Source organism: Hipposideros armiger, unplaced genomic scaffold (assembly GCF_001890085.2).
Source record: "Hipposideros armiger isolate ML-2016 unplaced genomic scaffold, ASM189008v1 scaffold_796, whole genome shotgun sequence".
Lineage (NCBI taxonomy): Eukaryota > Metazoa > Chordata > Mammalia > Chiroptera > Hipposideridae > Hipposideros > Hipposideros armiger.
This window is the reverse complement of record NW_017732146.1, coordinates 272,951-298,015: the sequence shown is the minus strand read 5'-3', so window position 1 is coordinate 298,015 and position 25,065 is coordinate 272,951. Positions and strand designations below refer to the sequence as shown.

The 25,065-nt window shown below is 42.2% G+C and overlaps 1 protein-coding gene across 1 annotated transcript in view; it reads right to left on the bottom strand.

The window, feature by feature from the left end:
• Window positions 1–4,123: 4,123 nt before the first annotated feature.
• ADTRP (androgen dependent TFPI regulating protein) overlaps window positions 4,124–25,065 on the bottom strand; it is a 79,799-nt gene continuing 58,857 nt past the window's right edge. The window contains exons 4-5 of the mRNA XM_019628477.1: window positions 13,152–13,303; window positions 4,124–4,647 (exon numbers count right to left, since the gene is read on the bottom strand). Of these exons, the coding sequence (XP_019484022.1) occupies window positions 4,613–4,647; window positions 13,152–13,303 (187 nt within the window). The 3' untranslated portion in view covers window positions 4,124–4,612. The remainder of the gene's footprint in view (window positions 4,648–13,151; window positions 13,304–25,065) is intronic.

The following is a 25,065-nucleotide window of genomic DNA, read 5'->3' as shown; positions in this document are numbered from 1 at the left end:
CTCTTCAGTTGTCCAATTCAGAGCTTCACCAGCATGCAATCTTTATTCTCCATGCTGTTCCTCCATCCTTTTTCTCTTTATCAAATTTTATTTGTCCTGTGTCCCATTGTATCAGTGTGCTTTCCACTGCTGTGTCATATGAAACTATAACTTGATTATCATTGTTAATAGGATTCCAGGATTTAAGATGCAGAGTTTATCTTAAATGAAGCAGGGAGTCTCATGTTGAGAATCTCAGCTTCTGGGAGAGGAGGAAGATATTTGGTAACGAAGCCTACAGGATTAATAAGCTGTAAGTCATCCTTAAGTCAGTCTGTAAGTATTGTCAGTACAGCCTTGTGGGGGATACAGACAACTAGACGTGGCCCGTGGCCTCAAGGAGTTTGCAGTTAAGCAGAATAGGATACGGATTCTTGGCTGCCAAAAACTTGCACCCACCACTTTAAATAATCATATTTTATTATGGTAGGTTTTAGCATATGACTTCAAGGGACCAAGGCTCAGGAAAGTAAACTAGTTTCTTCTAGTTCTATATAAATTATGAGTGAAGGAGTCAGGATTTGAATTCAGGTCTGATGGTTCTGAACCATTGTTCTTTCCTGCACTCCATACTGTGATGGAACCAAGAGACAAGAGAACACCAGCGGTGCCAAAAAATGTACACATTTAAGAGCTGTGATCTATGTATTACTTTTCGAAGTTGAATTGAATTACGGTAGCAATGTGCAGTGTGACTTTCGCTCAAAAGATGGCGTTCATCAAACGAATGCTAGCATCATTCATTGTATTAGAATTTTAATACAGCGTTTTCCTTTCGTAAAATGTGTATGCATTATTTTGGCTCCCTCTGTAGACAGAGAAGAGAGTGACTGAATGCTGTGTGGAACTGGTGTGGCCTGCGATGCGGGTTTAAAGAAAGGGATGAGCCCAGTGCCTGGGGAGCTAAGAGGAAACTTTTCAGGAGAACTGGGAAGTGGTGTTCCAGTAAGAGCTGGGAAACTATGAAGGACAACATATTTATTCGATAGTGGCTGGAAGAAGAGAGGTCTTTCCAGGTACAGTGACCAGTTGAAGAAAAGGCTTGGGAGTAGGAACAAAAATGTGCTGGAGGCCAAAGCGGACAGACTTGATTAAGGAAATGAAAATTATTCTTTGTGGGCCGCCTTCTCTTTTACCTCATCTTAATTCATCTGAGGGAGCGAGGACCCAAGCAGGAGAGGGTTCCCCTCTTAGGGATAAGAGCTCAGCAAACCCAGCCTTCCCTGCAGTCTTACCTGGAGCCGAGAGCAGGCTGTTCAGGGTCCCCAAGGCCTTTTCTCGGAAGTCCCTGAGGAGGCAGGTTGTGAACTTCCGGGAGGAAAGATGAGGGATCCAGGCAGCTCTTTTTCCTTTTTGGCATCCTGGCCAGTTTCCATTTACATAACACAGCCTAATCCACAGAAACAGGAGCCATGAGGTAGGTTTTTTTCTCTTTTATTCCTCTCCAAGACACAGAAACCTTTATTTTCTCCCTATACCGCAAACCAGTGCTGTTAAATAATATTGGATAATTGCACCTGTCGTACTCCCCATATTGTGCTGAGGAAAAATAATTGCTGGTTTTCTGCTTTGCAGTTTAGCTGTGACTCCGTCATTTGACTTGGAGCATGTCATTTTCTCCCTTTTTAGACTGTGTACAGTCAGACTCTGTGAAAGGACTCACAGATAGCGGCCCTGCGTGTGTGAGTGGGCGCGAGCCTCATTCAGCAATGATTTCTAATTTATACAGCATTGAAAATCCACAGCTATAAATAAACAGTTCTGACTGGCTTTGCTGCCTATTCAAATGCTTTATTAAAAAAAAAAAAAAGAGCTACCAACTGCATAAAAAAGGAAAACAATGTCTGGATATGGACTCTGGTTTCTGACACTTCCCCCTGGGAGGGGTGCCACCCAGATTTGGGATGGGTTCAGTCCTCAGTCAGGTGGCCTGCTGGGAGCCCTGTCTTCACCTCGGTCCTTCCTCAGCCTCCTCTCACTCCCCATGTGCAGGCACAACATGTTTGTGGGTTACAATATATGAAACTGACTTCCTGTTATGACAAGTATTGTGAGTAGGTGCAGAGGAGCTAGAAATAGCTTGAGAAATGTATGACTCTTTTTTGGGAAGGGTAGGGCTAATGTATTGTGTAGACAAACAAGATAAGTCTTCCCCTCAAATTCAAAATTGGTGTCACATGTGAGGTAGCACCTCCAGAACATAAGCACAGGTTTGGACCAGCCCATGAGGCAATGGTGGTGCTCCTCCCACAGCCTGTACGGATAAGCCTTCCCAAGTTGGTTTCCAAGGAACGTGGGCTCAGGAATCAACCGTGTCTGTGACTGGATCAGTCCTTTCCCTCCTCTGAACCTGGTGCCAGGCTGAAGCCAGCTTGTACAGGCTCATGAGGACCAAGTGGCTGTTCCTATCTCTTCCCAACTCTGCATTCAGTGACTTGTTGGTAGCTTGAAACCGGCCATGGCAAAGTACTTACACAATGGAAATGGGTAAACACTATACATCAGGGCCTTAAAATTTTCTTTCTTCCCGAGAGTTGGTTTTTAAACATGTACCGGCACACTAATATCAGGAACTCAGTTTGCTCATTTGTAAAAGAGGACATAATACATTTTCCACTTATAATATTTTTGTGAAGGCAAAATGAGATCATGGAGGTGAATGTGGCTGCAAATTACATGACACTATACAAATAGCATTGCTGGTTATCTCATGATTTGGTTTGTTTTGTTGCTTTCTAACCATTAATGGCCTAACCCAGCCTATATAGGCACTGCATACCTTTTAATGAATGTTTAATCGATGTTCTGTTTTGTTGCTTTTCTCTTTCTTAAGCCACAGCATCACCAGGGAAGCACTTGTGTGCTAATGTATGTGCTCAATGGGAAATGGTTCTGAGGTATTTCTGGTATTGGAATAGATACCACACAGTGGCCAGTTATGCAGCAATCCCGGTTTAATGTGGTCCTGGGGACAGTAAAACTACAAATAGAAATCTGCAGGCTCATCCCAGCCAAGAGCTTACTATGACTCTGAGAACTAAGCAGCCCAAGGTATCTTTGGGGTGTGGAAAATTCGGGTGATCCCCTGTGGGCTTCATATTTGGGAACTTGCCACTGTGACAACTGCTTCTGGGCTCCGGCTGAGACCAGGTGCTTGGAGCAGTCAAGAAGCAGAAGGTATAGGAAAATAGTGGGTGTTCCCAGCTCAATCCCATATGGCTTGAGACTCATGTTATATGATAGTAGAGGAGCAGGGAGCAAGCAGGTTTCTTGGCCTCACCTAGTCTTCCCTTGTACTGCCTCCCCTACTGGTCTAGCCTGCTCTTTTCCCTAACCCTTCAAGATGGCTGTAGATATTTTTGAGGTATTGCTGGTGTTGAAATAGATATTGCACAATAGTCAGTCATGCAGCAATCAAGGCTTAATTTGGTCCCAGGGATAGTTTTTACCACATTTTATTCATTTTTACTAAATTTCTCCTGTATAATGTTAGGCTGAGAAGCCCAAGTACAATTTATTCTGGTGCCCACAACTCAACTCACCTGGGCCTAATGACATACCAATAGATTTGAATATGTGTACCGACCACTAGACATTTGTCATTTGTGTTCTTTACAAAACATGCCTGTAAATAAAGACCTGGAAAATTCCACTAGAAAAATCAAAGCAGAGCTCATGAATGTGCTTGCTAATCACCTGACAGTCAACTTTGTTAAACTACAAACTAACTCAGCAAAGTGCTTTGTGCCAAAACACTCTCAGCAGTCCTTGTAATCATATCACTTCCCATTTAGACTGTTCTTCAAGTAAAATATACAGCATTTATTTGATGAATTAATCAAAACTCGAATGGAAGAGATTTTTACAATGTCACCATGGTCAGTGTTTATACCTGCCCTGAATGCTTGCTCACAAGAGAGAGGGACAGATTTCTTAATATTTTTTATAACTTACTTTGTCATTGCCCCAAATAACTTGCTATCATACCATACTAAGTAGAGAGACAACTAGGTAGCAGCCATCTCCCTACATGTCTATCTAGATTGAGGAAAACAAAAATAGATGAGCAATCCATGAAAATAACTAGCTTAGAAAAATGTTTATTTTTAGGAAACTTGGGATTATTCAAAAATGGCACAGGATCTGGAGTTACAAGGTCTGGGACACAAAAGCTATTGTCTCGGTCTAACACTTGGCCTCATGCAAGTAACTTCTCACCTAGGCCCTCAGCATCCTCTGTGAAGTGAGCCGTTTGAATAATGGTAAATTCTTTACTCTGTCTAAACATTCTCTAACACCCAGTTTATGAGTTTCTTTGGCCTACGGCCAGATTTTGACCACAGACTATCCTCCACAGAGGTTACACGAAGGTCACAAATCCTGACACAGCAATAGCTGATTTTAGCCCAGTAAGTCTTTCAAAAAACCAGGAGTCCTCAAATTAAGCCATCTTTATAATTCTCTTGTTTTCTACTTTCATGTGTTTCTCCACCACCTCTCACCACCAAAAAAAAAAAGGAACAAAAAAATTTCATGTTTTCTTCCTCCTTAGTTCTTGGAAAATGGCATGTAATCACTTCCTCTTCTTCCTCGGCTGCCTCATGTCACCTGTGCAAACAAGAACAGAGACTTCAGACTTCAGGTTTTCCCTAACAGGTATTCTTGTACAGGCGGCTATTCACCCTGACTTGGGGCAGTGGAAAGTCAAGAACACTTTTCCCAAGGCAAGAAGATGTACTTTAAGGAGTTCCATAAAACCACCACCATTATTGCAAGGGCAGGAAGCCACTCTGTGGTCCCCCCTGGGTGCTTGGTTCACAGTAGCCCATTGGCTGGTGGTGCCAGTGGTTTTCATATAGCTCTGAATATCTAATATGAACCACTGATTGCTGTTGATTTGGGCCACATGCTTGCAGTCAGTGCACAATCCATCAACAAACTTTGAGACTTTGTATATGGAGACAAAGAGACCACATCAAATTAGAGAGGAAATAGAAGAGTGAATAGTCACGTAATTAGGGGTCATTCCGTGAGCTCTCACCACATCAACTTATCAGCCTGGGTGGAAAAGTACTGGCATACTGATTAGTGTTTAGTAAGCTCTTTAAAGAATCTTTATTCAACTGAAGTTATATCATCAGATTTCTAGAATGACTTCCATCCAGCCAACAAGTTGTTACCCCATATTTAACAATCACAATTCCCCTGTTTCCCTGATAATAAGACTTAGCCAGAGAATAAGCCAAAGCACGATTCTTTCAGGATATGGAGGGCACGCACCCCTCACATGAGGGTTTTATGACCTGTTTCAGGGAGAAGGGTGCCCTTTCCACACACTCCTTCAGCTTAAAATATTCAGTATGCCAAGATGCCATAATTTGGCACCTAAAATCATGCTACAGCTTATTTTCCAGCTAGGTCTTATTTTCAGGGAAACAGGGTCTTTGCATGAGCTTTGAAATTTCTAAAAGTTCATTAACTCATTGTCTCGTCTATTGGCAAATGCTATCAATCCCCCTTTGAAAGCTTTTTCCCACTCAGCTTCTTCTTGTCCATCCTGGCAGTTAGAGTTTTGTTAGTTCCGTCTTAGTATTACCACAGCAATCTCCTTCTCCTAATTTCATGCTTCACCTTTTAAATGCCACCCCCCCCCCACCATCTCACACACACACACACACACACTTAAATTATATCCTTAACAATAAATATTAAATATTTTCCTAACTTCATTTTGCTGGAACTCCTCTTCTCAGGGGCTTTAGTGACCGATAACTTGAAGCCCTGCTTGTGATGCCCTCATTACACTGATTTTCTAGGACAGCCATCTCCCCATCACACAGCACTCATGGCCGTCCCCGTAGTCATGTCTCTCGACATTTGTAAGGATAGTCCTCTCTTTTGTTCTTCCAAACCTCATCAGTTCAGACTACCCCCCGCCCCCCCGTCGCTCTAGCAAAGCCTTACTAATTTACCCAGCTTTACAGGGTTCAGGTTCTCTTTATTTCTGCTTCCACTTATTTTTCACTTTTAATGTGCATTTTCTCCTTCCCAGTCAGGTTTTCTCTCCATTAGGTCTATAAGTACAAACACAGCGCCTTCTCTGTAGTATATACTTTGGGTTTTTAATGAATCATTTTTTGGCTAAGTGACACATTAATTCCCTCATGGTCAAGAGCTTGGTCAATATAAACTTCTCAAATTTCTTCCCCCTGTAGTCACTCTGAGGGCTCTGAAAACTTTCTTGACGCATGTTGTTTAGCAATCCCCAGTGCTCTGAGTCTGTCCTCATAACCTCACTCCTTCATCCCCAGGTGCCAAGGATTAGAGACTCTGTCTCCATATAAGAAACACAACAGAACATGAAGGCTTAGAGAGAAGCAGCAGAAGAGGGAGTGGGCGTAGCAGTGGGAAGTCCCTTTGGGCGAGGAGAACAGGTGGCTCCTTCCCTTGGGCCAGAGTGTCTTATATTCAGCACTAAGCAGCTAGACAGAGCACCTCATAGTCACCCAAGCGCTAGAGAAGGCACTGGCCCCAAATGTGTCTCTGTGGGGAGCTGCGGCAGTCATTTCAGTTTAGAAACTCACATGGTGTAGATATAATTTTTTAGAAATATTGGGTTATCGGAAAAGTCATGACATATTTTTTCTGTTTTTCGTTGCTAAAATGCATCATGACTTTTCCGACAACCAAATAGTATTTTCCTTTCTATTTCTAGCAGGTGAGGGTGGGCATTAGTTTTGCATCCTCCTGGGGCTGTGCAGTCACTAGTCCCCTTTGAGTCTTCAGAATGTCTTTCCTACCACGTTTTCATAGTGCATGGTTGGAGATAAGGAAACTGTTGACTTAGTAATAGATTATATTATCTTACCCAAACAAAGTTCATAAAATGGATTTCGAACTCTGATTGGGAAATAATGTTGTTATCACTCTTTTCATTGAAGGGACTTTTTCTCAATAGAACACCTCCCAGTTGCCTGTTAGGGAGTTAGGTCCACTCCTGACTTACTTTAGTCCTTTCTTTATCCCCTATTAGATAGTACCAAGGAGTGGAGATATTTTAGGCCAAACATTTAATGTTCGTCGTGTGCGAGATCCAAACATTTTCTGTTGGCATGGTACAGGAACCATTCTTGCAATCAATATCACTATGGATACTATATGTGATGATACACCTTTTTATTCCAATAGTCAGAACCCAGAGGAAGTAAAAACATATTATTCACAGAGATTTACACCTATGTTTCTACAACCACAAAAGTTACTGCTAGACTTTGAATTGAAAATTGGAAGAAGATTTGCCTAGCTTTAGCGGGTTGGCTTGGAAAAGGTGAGAAGGCAGATGGTTGGGGGTGGGGTGGGTATGAGGCATTAGAGGAATGAGATTTGAGCACTGATGAGCACAATCACAGTGCAGAAGTAGCAAGAAGGAGATGGAGCTGAGGGCTGGCTGGAGAAACCTTCATGGGGAAAGAGGCTGAGGAAGAGGGAGACATGATAATCCAGAGTGGACAGTCTTTGTGTTTAGGGAGATGAAGTTAGGACGAGTAAGGCAAAAATGCTTTAGAAATATTCGTGGAGTTATCTCATGATGAGATTTTTATCATATGAAATGATCGAGGACAAGATGCAGGGCAGATCTTATAACAAATTTCTTCTTGGATAAAACCAAGGAGATAGACTAGATGGTCTCTAAGCCGCATTTAACAATAAAATCTCCTTTTTAAAAATTCGGCTCTAGGGCCGGCCGAGTGGCGCGATGGTTAAGAACTCGCTTGGGATACCAGAGGGCCCCGGTTCTAATCCCACATATGAGGGCCAGTGACACTGCCCTCCACAGCTAAGATGCTGAACAATGGCTCAACTTGGAGCTGGGCTGCCCTGAGTCGCCGGCGACGGCGTAGGCTGCAGCCCCTGCTGCAGTGGGTTGCCATGGGCAACCGTGTGTAGCCAGCAGCCAGCGTGAGCGGCCAGCAGCCGCAGTGAGCGGCTGTCCAGAAGCCGGCAACTGATCTGCCTTGCCCGGGAAGAGCGCAATGATGGTGCCAACTTGGGCCAGTGAAGCAACATCCTCCACAACTAGACTGAAGAACAAAAAATGACAGCAACTTGTCTGTTCCCCTTCCCCCAATTCCCTTGCACTGTTCCCATTCCCCCAATTTCCCAATAAAAAAAAATCTTTAAAAAACAAATTCTGCTCTAAAGCAACTAGTATGAAAGGAAGGTTTTAATGTCATTCTGCCCAAATGACCATCACACGGTTATTTGGCCAGACTGGGATTTTCAGCTTATAAACTATCTTTTGCTGGAAAAGGATCTATGGTCTCAGGTCCCAGTACATATCCCTCAGGAAGGTAAGGAGAGAGGTCATGAGCCATAAGCTGACTGCCTTGCTGGCCACAACTACTACAGATAAGAGGCCCCCCCATTTTGGCCTGGAGGCACGTAGCCTCATATCCTGTGTCTGATATATCTTGTGGGTTGCCTTTCTCTTCATGATGGACTTGTGTCCTGCTGTCAGCATTCTTGTGTCTCATCAAGAAAATAAAAAGAAAATTAAGTACTTAAGTGGCAGAGAAGGGGACCTAATATGGAGACCCCCTGATGGCCTCTTTCTCTCAGTCAGGATGGAAAGAGTCTGTTTGGGTATGCCCAGGTGCTCAGGCATGGTGGGCCAAGCTTGCAATGATCTGCAGAACCTGCTTCCTCCTCTCTGCTTCCATCATTGTTGGAACTCTGCCCCAAAAATAGAAATTGAATCTTTGCTGGTGGGTATCTATCTGATCCTAATAACTGACTCAGTGCTTAACCAGTCCTCTATCCCATGACACATCAAAGCTATTATAGTATAGGGCAGGGAGTGAGATGGTGACAAGTCATGCAAGGTGGCTCTCTGAAACATCTTGAGAGCTTTTTGAACATCTTCTTGAAGGCCAGCAAGACCTTCCTGAGGATCTGACAGCATCTGCCCCCTTGGTGCTCAGCTGCCTGCATATACATACCCCTGACAAATGTCGCGCACTTCCCAAGTTTACATTTGATTCCTGGTACCATCCTTTATTCCTGCCCTTCTCACTCTCCTCTTCATTTTCACCCACTGACATAACGCACGAGGAGATAGAAAATGGGTAGATATTCAACAACTGTGGCCATCACTACTGGCACCCTTCTCAGCCACAATGGATAAGATTGCTTGTAGACACAATTTCTAAGCTGAGAGGAGTCCTGGTTCCTGTGGAATACAGGGCCTTGTCCTCAGACCAGCAGCATCAGTCTTTCTGAGGTATAACAGGAGGACAGAATCCCAAATTATACTCTGGATTTACTGAATGAGAACCTACATTTTAACAAGATCCTTATTTTAGCTAGATTTGTAGGAAAATACAAGTTTGAGAAGCACAGCTGTGATAGTGGCTCTTGACTCTGACTGCAAATTAAAATAGCTGGGAAGCTTTTAAAAATACCCATGTCAAGTCCCTGTTTCCAGAGATGGGTTTAATAGGTCTGGGGTAGACCTGGGAGTTAATATTTTTTTTAAAATGCCCAGTGATTTTTATAATGTCCAGTCAAGGTCAAGAACTACTGCTAGAAAGATACCTTCATATTAGATGGATATTGACTGATACTTCTTGACCACTTGGTACTTGGCTGGTGACTTCCAATTGGGCCACACTGTGTCTTGGGGTTTCAGAAGCAGAGATTCAAATTAATTCTAGCCTCAGTTAGCTTGACCTCTTATTTCACTCTTTAAGTTCTTCAGGAACTGCACTATCTTAGTCAATTTGCATTCAGTTAGGTGGTTGTTACTTTTAGTTGCCTTAGCTAGGGAAATTGGTAATTTATACATAAAATCAAAGGGGAGGATTGGAATATCCACATAGAAAAGCAGGTTACTGAGTTTTGCTGGAGGAGAATCAGATTAACAGCAATAGTGACTACCCCTGTATGCCAGGCCCTGTTCTTGTCGTTTGACATTTCCCAAGTCATTTATGGTCCTCCAGTATCCTAGGAGGTGGGTACTAATATTGTCTCCATGATGCACAAAAGAAAAGTGAAACAAAAAGACATTGAGTGCCTTGCCCAGTGTCACAGGTCTACAAGCGGTAAGGACAAGATAGGAACCCAGGCAGTCTGGCACAGAACTTTTCTCTAACCGCTGCTTCCCGTGGCATCACCAGTGCACTCCTTTAAATTTCTGTTTTCACCCAAGAAAGCTCAGGCTGAACAATGAGGTAAGAAAGTAGGGTTAGCTCCTGATTTGGACAGAGTTGGTGGCTACGTACATGTTCCCATGGATCCAGAACAGGTTTTGGAGAGGAGCTCAGGGATAGAGGAACCATACAATTGATTGTCTAAACCTAAATGATACCAAATTATATGCACACTGGCACAGCAGGCATTAACCAGGACCAAACTGAGATGTGTAGTTGCCCTACTTAGTGGTCATCTTATCACTGGAGGTGAATGGTATTGACACACGTTACACAGTTGGTTTTTGGACAGGTGAGGAACATACCCTAGTTTTCTTGATTTCTATTCCAGTGTTCTTGCCACTGTTTTGTACTTCTTGCCCTAACATGTCTCTTTTTCAACAACTCTCCAATAAGTATACCATACATCACCCTCCTATGCTCCTTAAACTCCCTGTCCAGTACCTTGGTCTCCAACCAAAAAGTCACTCATTGACCACTGACTCCAGAACATCTTTGGACAAAGTCCCATTTAATCCTAGAGAGAAGAGCCCTTGGATATCTTCTGTCTGCACTAATCTATTCATTGGTTAAGTTAATGAAAATGGATGGTTCAAAGATGGAGAAGATAAACTCCTAGCCTTAAGAAACTCAGAGTCTAATGTAAAAACAAACCTCTGGGCAGTCCAGGGAAGGCTTCTTGGAAGAGGTGAGTTGAAATGAATGAGTGGGTGTGAGATGGGCAAAGGCTAGGGGATTCAAGAAACAAAAGCCCATGGAGGTGAGAAACATCAATGTGTAAGAAAAAGAAGCAGTTTGGTGTTTTTGCTGGGGTGCACATTTAGAAGAAGGAGGGCAAGAGTCAAGTCAGCGACTGGGTCATAGGGGCCTCTGTGTGTCATTCCAAGGGCTTGGATTTTTATTTGTAAGTTGAGGTAAGGATTAAAGTGTTTTAAGCAGACTAAGACATGGGAAAATGTGTTCACTTAGGTAGCTCTGTTTAGTTTTAGGCAATTTATAAAAGTTCACTGCCACTGGAATTTTAATTCTTATTCAACCACTTGTAATTAGGATCTGTTCAGAATTTTAAACATTTATGATTCTATTCTGATGCTCTATAGGACTTTTCATTCATTCTATTCTTAAGGAGTTAAAAATCTAGAGAGGAGAGACACAGTAGTCAGTACCCATTTACAGTGGTCTCTATCATTCACATAAACATTCACATGTACACAATGGAAATGAAGGTCCACGCGCTGATGTCGTCCTGTTTGCTCATTGGAACCTAATTACAATAAAAAATTGAATATAGTACTTAAACAATGAGACTTACTAAGAAGAGCTTTGTGTTGAAAATAATAATCTCAATAATATTAAATATGGTGAAATGTTTGTTTTTTAATTCAATGAATGTTTAAAAGTCACTGTTTAACAATTTAAAAATTAATCATTATTGAACTCAATACAATTGATTTAAAAAGTTATTCTAAGCTCTGAGTAATCATTTTTTCTCTGCATATCTTCTATCTGCCAAATTTTAAATGGATTAGTTCCTTGCTTCCTTTCTTTTTTCTTTAAATATAGATTTGGGGAAGGCATCAAAAATCTTTACCCAGAATTTCAAGGAGCCAAAACTGGTTAGCATTAGATGTCAACACATCTGAAATGTCAACACTTTTTTTTTTCTGGATGGTTTCCTGTGATTTGGAGCCCTGATTTTGAGAATAATTTTCAGTATTTCATTTTTTAAGTGTTTGCTTTCAAGGAGGATATTGCCTTTGAGGCTTTCTTAGCCTGTTAAATTCCCCAAAAGTAGAAAGCTTATGAAAAAGCCAAATTGCATGCTTATTTCTCCAGGGTCTCAGTCTCCTCTCAGAAATATACACTCTTGTACTAAACCTTCTGAAATTGTTGTTTTTTTGCACACACAGCTTATGTTTTCACACCAGTTCATAGATTGGGTAAAGGTGCCACTTCTGCCATTTCTATTTTGATATAACAGAATGACATGTGGGCATGTGATGTGGGAGGCTATGTGACTCTTGCCTTCCTTATATACAAAACAGGATAGAGTTCCTGCGTTTCTCCTTGGGTGGTGGGGGGAAGAAAAGATATTTTGCAACCTGATTTCTTGGTGGTTAATTTTCCAACAAAGTAGTATTTTGGGGGTGGGAGTGTGGGGCAAGCATGAAGGAGAATAAAATCTTTTTATTTTAAAAGCAACTAAGTTAAGATTACTTTTTTTTATGAAGAAGCACCATGGATCCACCCACCTATAATTAGAAAGCTTAGCTTATTGACATATTCACATTGCCCAAGACCCTGTCTAAAGGAGAATTTCAGTCTCTAGTACAGGATATAATTTTTATATGGTAAATATTTGATGAAAGGTTGAGAAGCATCCTAATGGGAGAGGGGTGGGAGCTCATCTAGGAAGGCACTGCTGAGGCTGGAAGACCTGAAACGATCACTGGGACCTGTTTCATTCAAACAAAACCAAAAAAAAAGCAAATTAAAACAAACAAACAGAGACAAAAAACTTTTGACAGTTAAACGCTTTGTATCCATCAAGACCTTGCTTAAATGAGGGAGACCCTGAGTCCATGTTTTCATGCTGGGGTTGGTGACACCTTGCTCTCTGGGTTCTAAGTGCTCTAAACAATATTATTTTTAGCCTTAAAGTTCAATGAAGTGTTGTTTGGTGGAGGAAGGGAGATCATTTGGTAGGGTCCCTTGAGAAAGTGCAAGCTTCCCCCAGGGTTTTCCTTTGCTTGCCTACCTTGATCAAGACCTGTCTGAGTTCTCGAGCAAAAGCATCAAGCATCCCTGCTTTCTGCTTTGGACTAGTGTATCCTCTATTTCCAGGAGGAGTGGAGAGATGATAAGGAACAAGTGTTTCTGTAGGTAAAAGAGAAATGCACTGACCCCATTTCCAGTGGTTGAGCTTCTCGCCAAATATGTAGATGCCGGCAGTGAAGACGTAGCTGAGAGAGAAGAAGGCTGCCAGACCCACTGGGCTGAGTTTGGCAAACACAGGATACACCCACGTACTCGTCTCAGAGTAGATCCAGAGGACCCTGCAGAAAATGATGAGTCACAATGATTAGGCCAGTAGTGGGGAGGGGGACTTTTCTTCTCAAAATCAACAGATTTTAGAGTCCAACCAAATGAAAGGAAGCAATGGAGACATTTGTCAACAGCTAAGGTGTTCCACACACCTACAGAAGTGAGTCTTTTCTGGATAGACTTGATTCAATAAGACATCCTATTTCATGGGCTGGGCTGGGCTATTTTACTTAATCTATTAAATTCAATGTTGGTACAAAAATACGGGAGGATACTGAATATAGCATTAGCCAGAGTGTGAGAGAATGTAAATTATTCCTTTCCTGAGAGGTAGGACCTGCTGAGACATTGAGCCTGCTAAGATGGCATCCACTGGCTGGCTTCAGCCAGACAAATGGGGTTTGCGTTTCTGTACCTTAGAGTCAGGTGTAGCTTTACTTTAGCTCTTTCAATCTGTTGGGATAGGAGGGACAGAGATTGAGCATTATTGCTCTAACACAATATGCCTGGAGTTTAATTGTTGGTTCTGATTTTACCTCATAGATATAGCTATGGATAGAGAGTTAAGTAGGAATGGATGAAATTACAGGAGGCTTAAATCTTTTTCATTAGAGAATTGAATATAAGTAAGCCAAAAGAAGGAAAGAAATGCTAGGAGAGGAGCCATAGTGTCTAAGTGAAGCCTACAAATTCAATTTTCTGGAAACCAACTGCACTAGAAGATATGAAAGCCTGAAATAACTCTTAAAATTAAAAGTGAGGAATATGATTTATCAGCTACAGCTTATGATTGGTTAAGAGTACAGAATCTGGGGGCTTGCCGAGTGGTGCATTGGTTAAGATTTGGCTTGGAATGCCAGCTCTGAGCAGCAGGGCCCTGGTTTGGATCCCACATGAAGGCCAGTGGTCCTGTGCCCTCTACAGCTAAGATGGTGAACAATAGCTCAACCCGGAGCTGGGTTGCAGTGAGTTGTTGGCGATGGCATAAACTGCAGCCCCTACTGCAGTGGGCTGCTGTGAATGGCTGGCAGCCAGTGTGAGCAGCCGGCAGCTGTTGTGAGCTGCCGTGAGCCGCTGTGAGCAGCCATCCAATGACCAGCAAGCGACTGCCTCACTGGGAAGAGCGCAATGATAATGCCAACATGGGCCAGTGAAGCGACGTCCTCCACAACTAGACTGAAGAACAAAAGGACAGCAACTTGTCTGTTCCCCTTCCCCGATTCCCCAATGCTGTTCCTTCCCCCAATTCCCCAATAAAATCTTAAAAAAAAAAGAGTACAGAATCTGGAACCAGGTTTCTGTGATTCAAATCCTAGTTCTGCCACCTATTAGTCATGTTACCTTCAACATATTATTTAACCTTTTTGTCCCCAGCACTCATGTGTAAAGTGGAGGTGAAAACATCATGTACCTTATAAGGCTGTAATAAGGACTGAAGGAGTTGAACACATGTGAAATAGAACAGTGCCTGGCACACTGCAATCCTTTAATGAGAGTTTAAAAGCTTCTCACCTCTGAGGATGGCACAGCGGGAGTCTTCTCAGCAACCTTTTTTTTTTTTTTGAGGCTGCTCATCTCTTGTAACAATTAGGATAGGCTAAGTTATGCTTCATAGACAACATTCAAATTTGGATACCCCAGTTATCAAAGGAGTTCAGATGGAAGAATGAAATTCTGTACTTAATTAAATTTTCATAAACCCAAGTGTGACCTTGGTTGTTTCAGATACTTGTTAAATGCTTGTGGAAGAGACAAGGGCTAATCTCAGAGCCAGAACTAAGGTGATGCAAGACAGGCAACTATGGTATGAAATTTAAGGGGCCATTCCTGTGAATCAAAGGACACAATCAACAGTGAAAATACTGGGCCGGCCGAGTGGTGCATTGGTTAAGAGCTGGCTTGGGACACTAGCTCTGAGCAGCAGGGCCCCGGTTCAGATCTCACATGAGGGTCAGTGACACTGCCCTCTACAGCTAAGATGGTGAACAACAGCTCGACCTGGAGCTGGGCTGCTGTGAGTCGCTGCTGACAGCGTAGGCTGCAGCTCTTAAGCTACCATGTGTGGCTGGCAGCCAGCATGAGCAGCCGGCAGCCAGTGCGAGCGGCCAGGAGCCTCCATGAGTGGCTGTCCAGAGGCCAGCGACCGATCTGCCTCACCCGGGAAGAGTGCAATGATAATACCAACATGGGCCAATGAAGCGACGTCCTCCACAACTAAACTGAAGAACAAAAGGACAGCAACTTGTCTGTTCCCCTTCCCCCGATTCCCTAGCACTGTGCCCCTCCCCCAATTCCCCAATAAAATCTTTAAAAACAAACCAGTGAAAATACAACCTATGGAATGGAAAAATATTAATAAATCACATATCTGATAGGGGAATAATATCCAGAATATATAAAGAAAACTTGTACAACTCAACAAACAACCCAATTAAAAATGGACAAAAGACTTGAATAGAATTTGTCCAAAGAAGATATATAAATGACCAACAAACACATGAAAAGATACTCAATATCACTAATAATTAGGGAAATGCAAATCAAAACTATAATGCAATACCACTTCACACCCATTAGGATGGCTACTATGAAAAAAACAGAAAATATCAAGTGTTGGAGAGAATGTGGAGAAATTGGAACACTTATGCATTATTGATGGGTATGTAAAATGGTGTAAATACTGTGGAAAACAGTATGGAAGTTGCTCAAAAAATTGAACACAGAATTACCACATGATCCAGCAATTCCACTCCTGGTTATATACCCAAAAGAATTGAAAGCAAGGACTCAGAGTCATTTGTAAACCTATGTTCACAGCAGTATTATTCACAATAGCTAAAACATGGAAGCAACCCAAGTGTCCATTTATGGATGCACAGATAAATAAAATGTGGTATATATACACAATGGAATATTATTTGGCCTTGAGAAGGAAGGAGATTCTGACACATGCTACAACATGAATGAACCTTGAGGATATTATGTTAAAATGAAATAAGCCAGTTACTAAAGGACAAATACTGTATGATTCTGCTTATAAGAGTCATCAAATTCATAGAGACAAAAAGTGGAATGGTGATTGTCATTCCACTGGAGGTGGGGAGTGATGGGGAGTTACTGTTTAATGGGGACAGAATTTCAGTTTGGGGAGAAACAACTTCTGGAGATGGATGGTGGTACTGGCTGTACATCAGTGTGAATGTACTTAATGCCACTAACCTGTATACATAAAAATGGTTACAATGGTAAATTTTACCACAATAAAAAATTTTGAGGCCTCACTCTCAGGGTCGCATGAGTGTAGAGTAGTTGGCCCTTCGTTCCTAACCCTGGCCCTATTAGTATCACCCTGTCCCTAACTTGTCTAGGTGTCCTTCTCATGTAGCCAGAACTTCACTAGACTGAAAAAAAATAATATTATTTCCAATAGTGGAATTTTGTGAATGTGCATTCCACAGACACGTGCACTTTAGAAGGATATCCACAGTACTTCTTTCCTGTATGGCTGCTTCTCATGTCCGGCCACAGAAAGCATAAGGGGTAGAAAGTAAATACTCTCAGGTAGGTAGGCCTAGGAGTTTGGGGTCAATGAGGAGATCCGAAGACATTCTAAATGAGTTGCATTAATTAGTTCACTTTGTTTACTTTATGTACTTGAAATTTGGGCTTCCTTGTTCCCATGCATATTTGTATAAGATAGTCTCAAATAAGGGCATTCTCCTAGAGCAGCGGTTCTCAACCTTCCTAATGCCGCGACCCCTTAATACAATTCCTCATGTGGTGGTGACCCCCAACCATAAAATTATTTTCGTTGCTACTCTATAACTGTAATTTTGCTACTGTTATGAATCGTAATGTAAATATCTTTTTGTTTTCCGATGGTCTTAGGCGACCCCTGTGAAAGGGTCGTTTGACCCCCAAAGGGGTCGCGACCCACAGGTTGAAAACCGCTGTCCTAGAGGCCTGGGAGGTTTCTGTTTATTCATGTTTGTTTCCTTCAGCATAAGGTTCTAGAAAAGAAAGTTTTGGAGGTAAGCTAATGAAGTCTGCTTTCACAGAGAAAGTACAAAGAAAGTCATAGGTGTGTTCACAGACAGTGAGACAAGCAATGAAAAATACAAATAGAGTACCAGGCAAGACTGCAGTTATTTGATGAAGGGCAGTCAGCAGAGAGGCCTGAGTGAGGAGATGGTCACACTTAGTTGGTACCACTCCTTTATGGCTTGCCTGAATATATATTGAAAGGAGAGAGGGAGAGGGAGAAAGAGAGGAGTGGGGAGAGAAGAGGAGGAGAATAAAAAGGAGGGTGAGCATGAGGGAGGGATGAAGGGAGGAAGAAAAGGAAGGAAGGAAGGAAGGAAGGAAGGAAGGAAAGAAGAAAAGGGAAGAAATCCAAAAGTGAACTCATCATTGTCCTCTATCTCAGTCAGTCTCAGCTTTCCCTTACCCCCCAGGTAAGAGCTCATAAACTCATATGTAAATGTTTCTCCAGGGCACTCATTTCATCACCTCAGTCCAGGCTCCTTCATCTCAGCTGGGTTTCTGTAATCGCCTACTCACTGGGCTTTCCTTCTCCTTTCAATCTACTTTCCATGCCATAGACCACCAATCATCTGATAAACTTTTTAAAAGAGAAACCTGTGCATGGCGCTCCCCTGCTTCCAGTGAATCTCTGTTGCTTTAGGAAAATACCCAAGCTGCTTCACCCAGCCTCCCTGGCCTTGCCCTGCCCAGCCGTCCACCCTCAGATCTGCAGGCTCCATATTATGGACCCCCTTCTGGGTCTTGATGAGCCCAGCTCTGCAGCTGCTGGGCCTTCACCCACGCTGATGTGTCTGCTTGGAACACCTGTGACCTTTTCTCCTCCGGGGACACACATCTGCTTGCTCTCTGCCTGGCTTAATTGTACTCATGCTTCAAGTTCCAGCTTAAAAATCAGTTTCTCCAAAAAAAGATTTCCTGAACATCCTTTCACCCCCGTTCAGTTAGGTTCTTATGCCATGTGCTTCCCCTACCATGAACTTATCCCAGTTGCTAATTTAACTTTTTCTCGCTAGCTTGGAAGCTCTACAAGAACGGGGATCATATCTATCACGCGCATCAGTTTCCTAAATGCCGGAACACAGCAAGCTCTATGTTTTTAAATGACTAGCTGTTTCGGTGGCTCTACTAGCACCTATGGTTCCCTTTGAGTGCTGTTCCCTGCAGCAGCATGTAGACAGCTCTCAGCTGCCCGAGCCAACAAGAACACTGCAGCCTCTGAAAACTGGGAAATGCACCCAGTAGCCTTCCAAATTTGAGTTAGCCTAAGGTTCACTTTGTTACTACTTTGAAGAGGTCAATGAGTCTGACCCTCAGTGAAGGAGTCAATAATGTATGTCCTTTGGGAGCTGTCTGCCATGTGAATCTGTGAGTCAGGGCAGGCAGACACAAATTGGTAGCCACAAATTAATCTTATAGTTTCCTCATCCTAAATCTTGCAGCATCAAATGATCATCATGAAATTCGTATCTTATCAGTAGGGAAGTAGTGGAAGCCTGTGGCAAAGATTAGTAGATAGCTATGGGTTTCGTGGGCTGTAAGCATAATAATTCTTAAAGCATTAACCCTCATGTCATGTCTTTCTATCCCAGCCAAATACATCGAATAAAAGGCTCCTCTGGTCCCTTGTTTTATGCCAACTCCATACATAAACATGTGAGAGTGTCAGGTTGCATTTAATGCCAGAAGGCAAGCACAACCTGTATTTACATTTGCAAATGAATTCAACAAGTTAGCAGAAGACTTCCTACAATGAAAATGTCCCTGAGAATGTGTGGCCTGGTGATTGATTCCTCAGTAGCCTGTTGCTGCCCTTTGAAACCCATCCCCTGATCACATCTCAGTTCATCAATTTTCCCAGGTCTGACTCCCCACATGGAAGTTCCTCAGCAAGTGGTTCTCTACCTTGGGTGATAATTAAAATTGCCTTGGGGGCTTTAAAACTTCTGATGCCGGGGACATATCCTGAACCAATTAAATCAGAATCTTTTGGAATGAGACCCGAGAGATAAGATTTTAAACTAAGATTTTTTTTTACTTATACCCTAAACTATTTCTTTCCTAATGTCTCTACATCTATTAATGAAATCACTATCTTCCCAGTCTGCTGGCTGAGCATTCTTAAAATTCTCCTTGGTTTTTCCTTTTCATTTGCCTGCTACATGCCAGTTAATCCACAGAACCCATTCTGTTACTTCAACGGTGTGTCTCAGGTATGTCCCTTTGTCCTGATTGTACAGCTGGACCCCTCTTGGGGCTGTTCTTTTTTTCTAATTTCTCTAACAGGCATTTTGGGTGAGCAGGAGCTGAGGTTTAGACAGGAAGGATAAGAAGTATAGATAACCATTTCCTCTCCTAGCCCTCCACTTCCACACCCCCTTCAGAATGCATGCTGGCTGGCCTGGACCCCAAATGCTGATAATAAGGGGAAATGTGTGGCATCTTTATATTTATTTTCATATATTAATTTACATGAGGGCTAAGGAGTCCTTCTGTGGAAAATGGGGCTGGGATTCTGATTCCAAAGAAGATTGGAGGTTATAAAACTCTGGTGCACCGAGGTGGTCCCAGAGGAAGGTCGTGCTTCAGGAAAGGGTGATAGTGGCTCTGGGACAGGATACGTACAATGCACTAGTGGGTGGAGAAGGGTATTGTTGATGTGAGGTATGGTGAGATGGCTGATTCTAGAACACAGCCCAGCCCTCTGGTAGCTTTTAAGGTATTCTGGGAGTATGATATCTATATGTATAAGTGTACATGTGTAAATGGGTGCATAAATTTAGAAGACTGTTAAACCTGGGGGCCCAGGAGGCTTTGCTGTGCTTGTTACTTGAGTGAGCATAGTATAGAAGAAAAGAATCATCTCTCTCACCTCATACCAACTGCTACTGAGAAGTGACTAGAACCTGCAAAGCTGGTTATAGCTTTGGTTATAGCTGCCATCTATGTGACACTTGCACTCAGAATACAACACCTTACACACTAGCAGAGATACCTATGGCATCAGCAGATTTCTGGTCTACCAAGAGCAAGGTGGGGATACCCTCCAGGCCAGCTGGGGCTGTTTCAGTGCCCAGTAGCACTGTTTTATCTCTACAACATAGGGGAAAAATGGGCGCTGGCAGTATTGGCATTGTTAGCAGAGAGGCAGCATGCTGACCTTAAAAGAGGAGCTGGTTGGAGACGTTGGGCCCAGAAAACTAGGTTCTGTGGCTCTACAGCCTGGGGGAGAACAATGTTCAGGCCTGTGTACAGCACGGGCATGTGTGAGCACTCATTGGATTAGTAGAACTCTTTAGAGATGGAGGTCTTAGAGGACTGGACCACCTGCAGCCAGGTAAAAGGTGCTCTAAGCATGAGATGACACTGGAACTATGAGATAACCATGGATGAAGAATAAGACATTATGATTAAACTAGATGAAAAGAGTATTCTGGCTAATTTTTTTTTATATTGTTTTATTCCATTTTGCTTCCAATGTCTTCCCATTTCAATCCATTTTAAGCACTGTTGTCAAGATAGACTTTGAAAGCAGGGTTCTCTGGTCATGTTACTAACACTTCTCATTCCTACTTCCATAGCATAGAAACAAACACACAACAGCAACAGTCACACCTCCCATTGTCTATACTATGTCTAATCACCTCTCGTCTGCCATCCGCAGCCTTCTTAAGGGGAAAGTTCCAGGGTGGTTTCCTATTAGCCTCTTTCACTAGGAGGTCCCGCTAAAGTGAATTGCTGACCAATGTCCAAACGTGGTCTGTGCTCACTTGGCCTTGGGACTGTGCTGTGTTGTTCACTGTCTCCCATTTTTTGGAGTTCCAATCCAGCTAGTCCTTCAGGACTCAGATCCACTGCACACCTCTCCCACACTGCACAGCAAGGCAAAACCATTTCCTCCTACATGTTCCTGTGGCTCCTTGTATTTGTTCTGACATCTTATCACTTCCCATCATGTGTTCCTATAATTTGTATGCATGGCTCATCTCCACTTATTAAGTGCAAACCCCCAACAGGCTGGCGGTTGGCCTTATATAACTTTGCTTTTCCCAGCAAGACCAGCCAGTCCTGTTAGGGGAAATATTTATTCAATAAAAGAATGAATGAGAGCCAGCAGTAGGAACATTTCTATTTTCCTGCGCCTCACCACTGCCTCAGAGAGAGCTAGGTGAGGTGTTTTGGGGTGAGAGAGAAGGGAGGAGTGACTGTGCTACCATATTTATAGGTGACTAATGCTTTCCAAAGGAAGTGAAAGATTTGCAGTTATTACTACTTTGCAAAACTTTATTTTTCCACTTAGGGGCCAGCCCTCCAATTTTGCAATCTGAAACATAACAAAAATCCAGTGCCACATGTGAGGCAGTCCCCGCGGTCTCAGTAATTATTTTTAGGTCATTGTGATGTGATTTCGGCAGTGAAATGCTTCCCCAGCTCAGAATTATTGCCGTTTTTCTGACTCATGTTTGTTTCTCACGCTCTCTCTGGCCCGGGCCTGTATTCATGACCTCATTCCTGCTATAGTGTTTCCCTATTTGACCATCCAAACAGGCACGCCTAACAGCTGACCCACAGCCACTTCCCTAAAACGTCTCCATGGATATCCACAGTTTGTGGAGCTTGTTGATGGTCATCTGTGGCCATGGGGGCCCATGGGCCCCAGAACATTGCATTAGGGTGGAGACAGCAGGCAGCAAAGAGCTGAGCTCCCCTCATCTGGGAATGAACAGGAGTCTGGAAGCTTCCATCAGTGGTGAGGCATAAAATGCCCACATACAGGTAGATTTGATTTATTCTAGGGATAATGGGACCTCATAGACCAAGTGCTGATTTACAGCTTCATTAATGATAAGGAGGTCCAAATCCCAAACCAATTTCAGCTCCCCATGGGTGTCCACCCAGTCACATTTCTGCTGCTGACCAGTCTCCATCCCACTTGCTCCGTTACCTCACTTTGACATCCAATCCTAGCACAGTACTGGAACCAACAACATCATGAAAGCTTTTAGACTGTAGAGATAACGTTAAGCTTTCTTTGCATACTCAGCTCCTCTAGCACTTAGCAGAGTATGTTTTGCACATACTGTGAACTGAACTAATACATGTGAGTACAGCAGCAAGAGGACTGGATTTGGAAATGGACCTTCGTGGAAGTCCCCGCTTTGATATTCCCTGGCTTTATGACCTTTGGCATATCATTTAACCCACTGAGGCTGCAGGTCTCCAATGCTAGATGATCTCTAAGTCTCCCCCTACCACCCACCTTCTCTAATGCTATTTGCAGATTGATTGATACTGTCATCCGTTGGCTAATGTCAAGTGTCCCGAGTTACCACAAATGCCATCAACTGGTCTCCCTGTCTTGTTCCTTTTTAATTTCCACACTTCAGCCAAAAATCAGCTTTCTAATCATCTTTCTCACATAAGCCACATCACTTCACTCCTCTGCTTCAAACTTTTTTGCAGGAAACCCCTCAGTTTAAAAGTCCAAATTCATTGGTGTGAATTCATGATCTAGCTTTCCCCTGGCCTCCAATTCAGCCACAGCCACAGCTCTTCCAGCATTTCACAGATGCTGTTTCCTCTGCCTGAAGGTCTTTTTTTTCCACGTGTCTTTCATTATTATTATTATAATTATTATTATTAGTTTCAGGTGTACAAAACAATGTAATATTATATTTTACACCCCTCACAAAGTGATAAACCCCCTCCTCCCATCCACTTCTCCTCCATCCCCAATATCATACATATCTATTACAATTCCATTGACTCCATTCCTGCACTATACTCCACATCCCATGACTATATATGTATTAAATTATAGTTAACATATAATAGTATTCAACGGCAGCTTCAGATGTACAGTGCAGTGGTCAGGCCTCTACACCGTCCATGAAGTGGTTTCCCTGACAAGACATGAGACCATCTGGCCCCCTAAAAAATATTTACAACGTTATTGATTATATTCCCCAAACTGTCTTTTCTATCCCTGAGGCAATATTGTAGTTACCAATTTGTATTGTCTCATCCCTTCCCCTTCTCCCTCAGTCCCACTCCATCCTATCTAGCAATCATCAGTTTTTCCTCTGTGTCTCTAAGACTATTTCTGTTTACATTACTCATTTATTCAGTTCTTTAGATTCCACATATAAGTGAGATGATTTGGTATTTGAATTTCTCTGACTGACTTATTTCACTTTTCATAATGTTCTTTAGGTCCATCCATATCATTGCAAACGGTACAATTTCCTTCTTTACAGCGGAGTAATACTTCGTTTTGTAAATGTACCACAGTTTCTTAATCCAGTCGTCTACCGATGGGCATTTCGATTGTTTCCAAATCTTGGCTATTGTAAATAGTGCTGCAATGAACATAGGGGTGCATATATTTTTTCGAGTTAGTGTCTTGGGTTTCTCTGGATAAATACCTAAGAGTGGAATTGCTGGGCCATATGGTAGTTTCATTTCCAGTTTTTTGAGATACCTCCATACTCATTTCCATAATGGCTGCACCAATCTGAAATCCCACCAACAGTGCACCAGGGTTCCCTTTTCTCCACAACCTCACCAGCACTTGTTGTTTGTTGATTTCTTGATGATAGCCATTCTAACTGGGGTAAGGTGGTATCTCATTGTGGTTTTTATTTGCATTTCCCTAATGATTAGTATGTTGAACATTTTTTCATATGCCTGTTGGCCATCTGTATGTCCTCTTTAGAGAAATGCCTCTTCATATCCTCTGCCCATTTTTTAATTGGGTTGCTTGTTTTTTTGGTGTTGAGTTGAATGAGTGTTTTATAAATTGTGGATATTAACCCCTTATCAGATATCTCATTGGCAAATATCTTCTCCCATTCAGTAGGCTGCCTTTCTGTTTTATTGATGGTTTCCTTTGCTGTGAAAAAACTTTTAAGTTTGATGTAATTCCATATGTTCATTTTCTTTTTTTTTTTACTTCCCTTGCCCACAGGGATTTATCAGTAAAAATATTGCTCAGGGCAATGTCTGCAAATTTACTCCCTATATTATCTACTAGGAGTTTTATGGTTTCAGGTCTTACATTTAAGTATTTAATCCATTTTGAATTTGTTCTCATGTATAGTGTAAGTGGGTGGTCCATTTTCATTCTTATACACATATCAGTCCAGTTTTCCCAGCACCATTTATTAAACAGGCTATCTTTACTCCAAGGTAAATTCTTGCTTCCATTGTCATAGATTCAATGACCATATATGGATGGGTTTATTTCTGGGCTCTCTATTCTAGTCCATTGATCTATGTGTCTGTTTTTATGCCAGTACCATAATGTTTTGATTACTGTAGCCTTGTAGTATGTTTTGATGTCTGGTAGCATGATACCCCCAACTTTGCTCTTATTTCTCAGGATTGCCGTGGCTATTTGGGGTCTTTTATGGTTCCATATAAATTTTAGGATTATATTTTCTATTTGTGTGAAAAATGCCCTTGGTAGTTTGATAGAAATTGCATTGAATCTATATATTGCTTTAGGCAGTATGGGCATTTTAACTATATTAATTCTTCCTATCCATGAGCATAGTAGGTATTTCCATTTATTTGTATCATCTTTTATTTCTTTCTTCAGTGTCTTATAATTTTTTGAGTACAGGTCTTTTACTTTTTTGGTTAAATTTATTCCTAAGTATTTTATAGTTCTTGAAGCAATTGTAAATGGGGCTGTTTTCTTAATTTCTCCTTCCAAGAGTTTATTATTGGT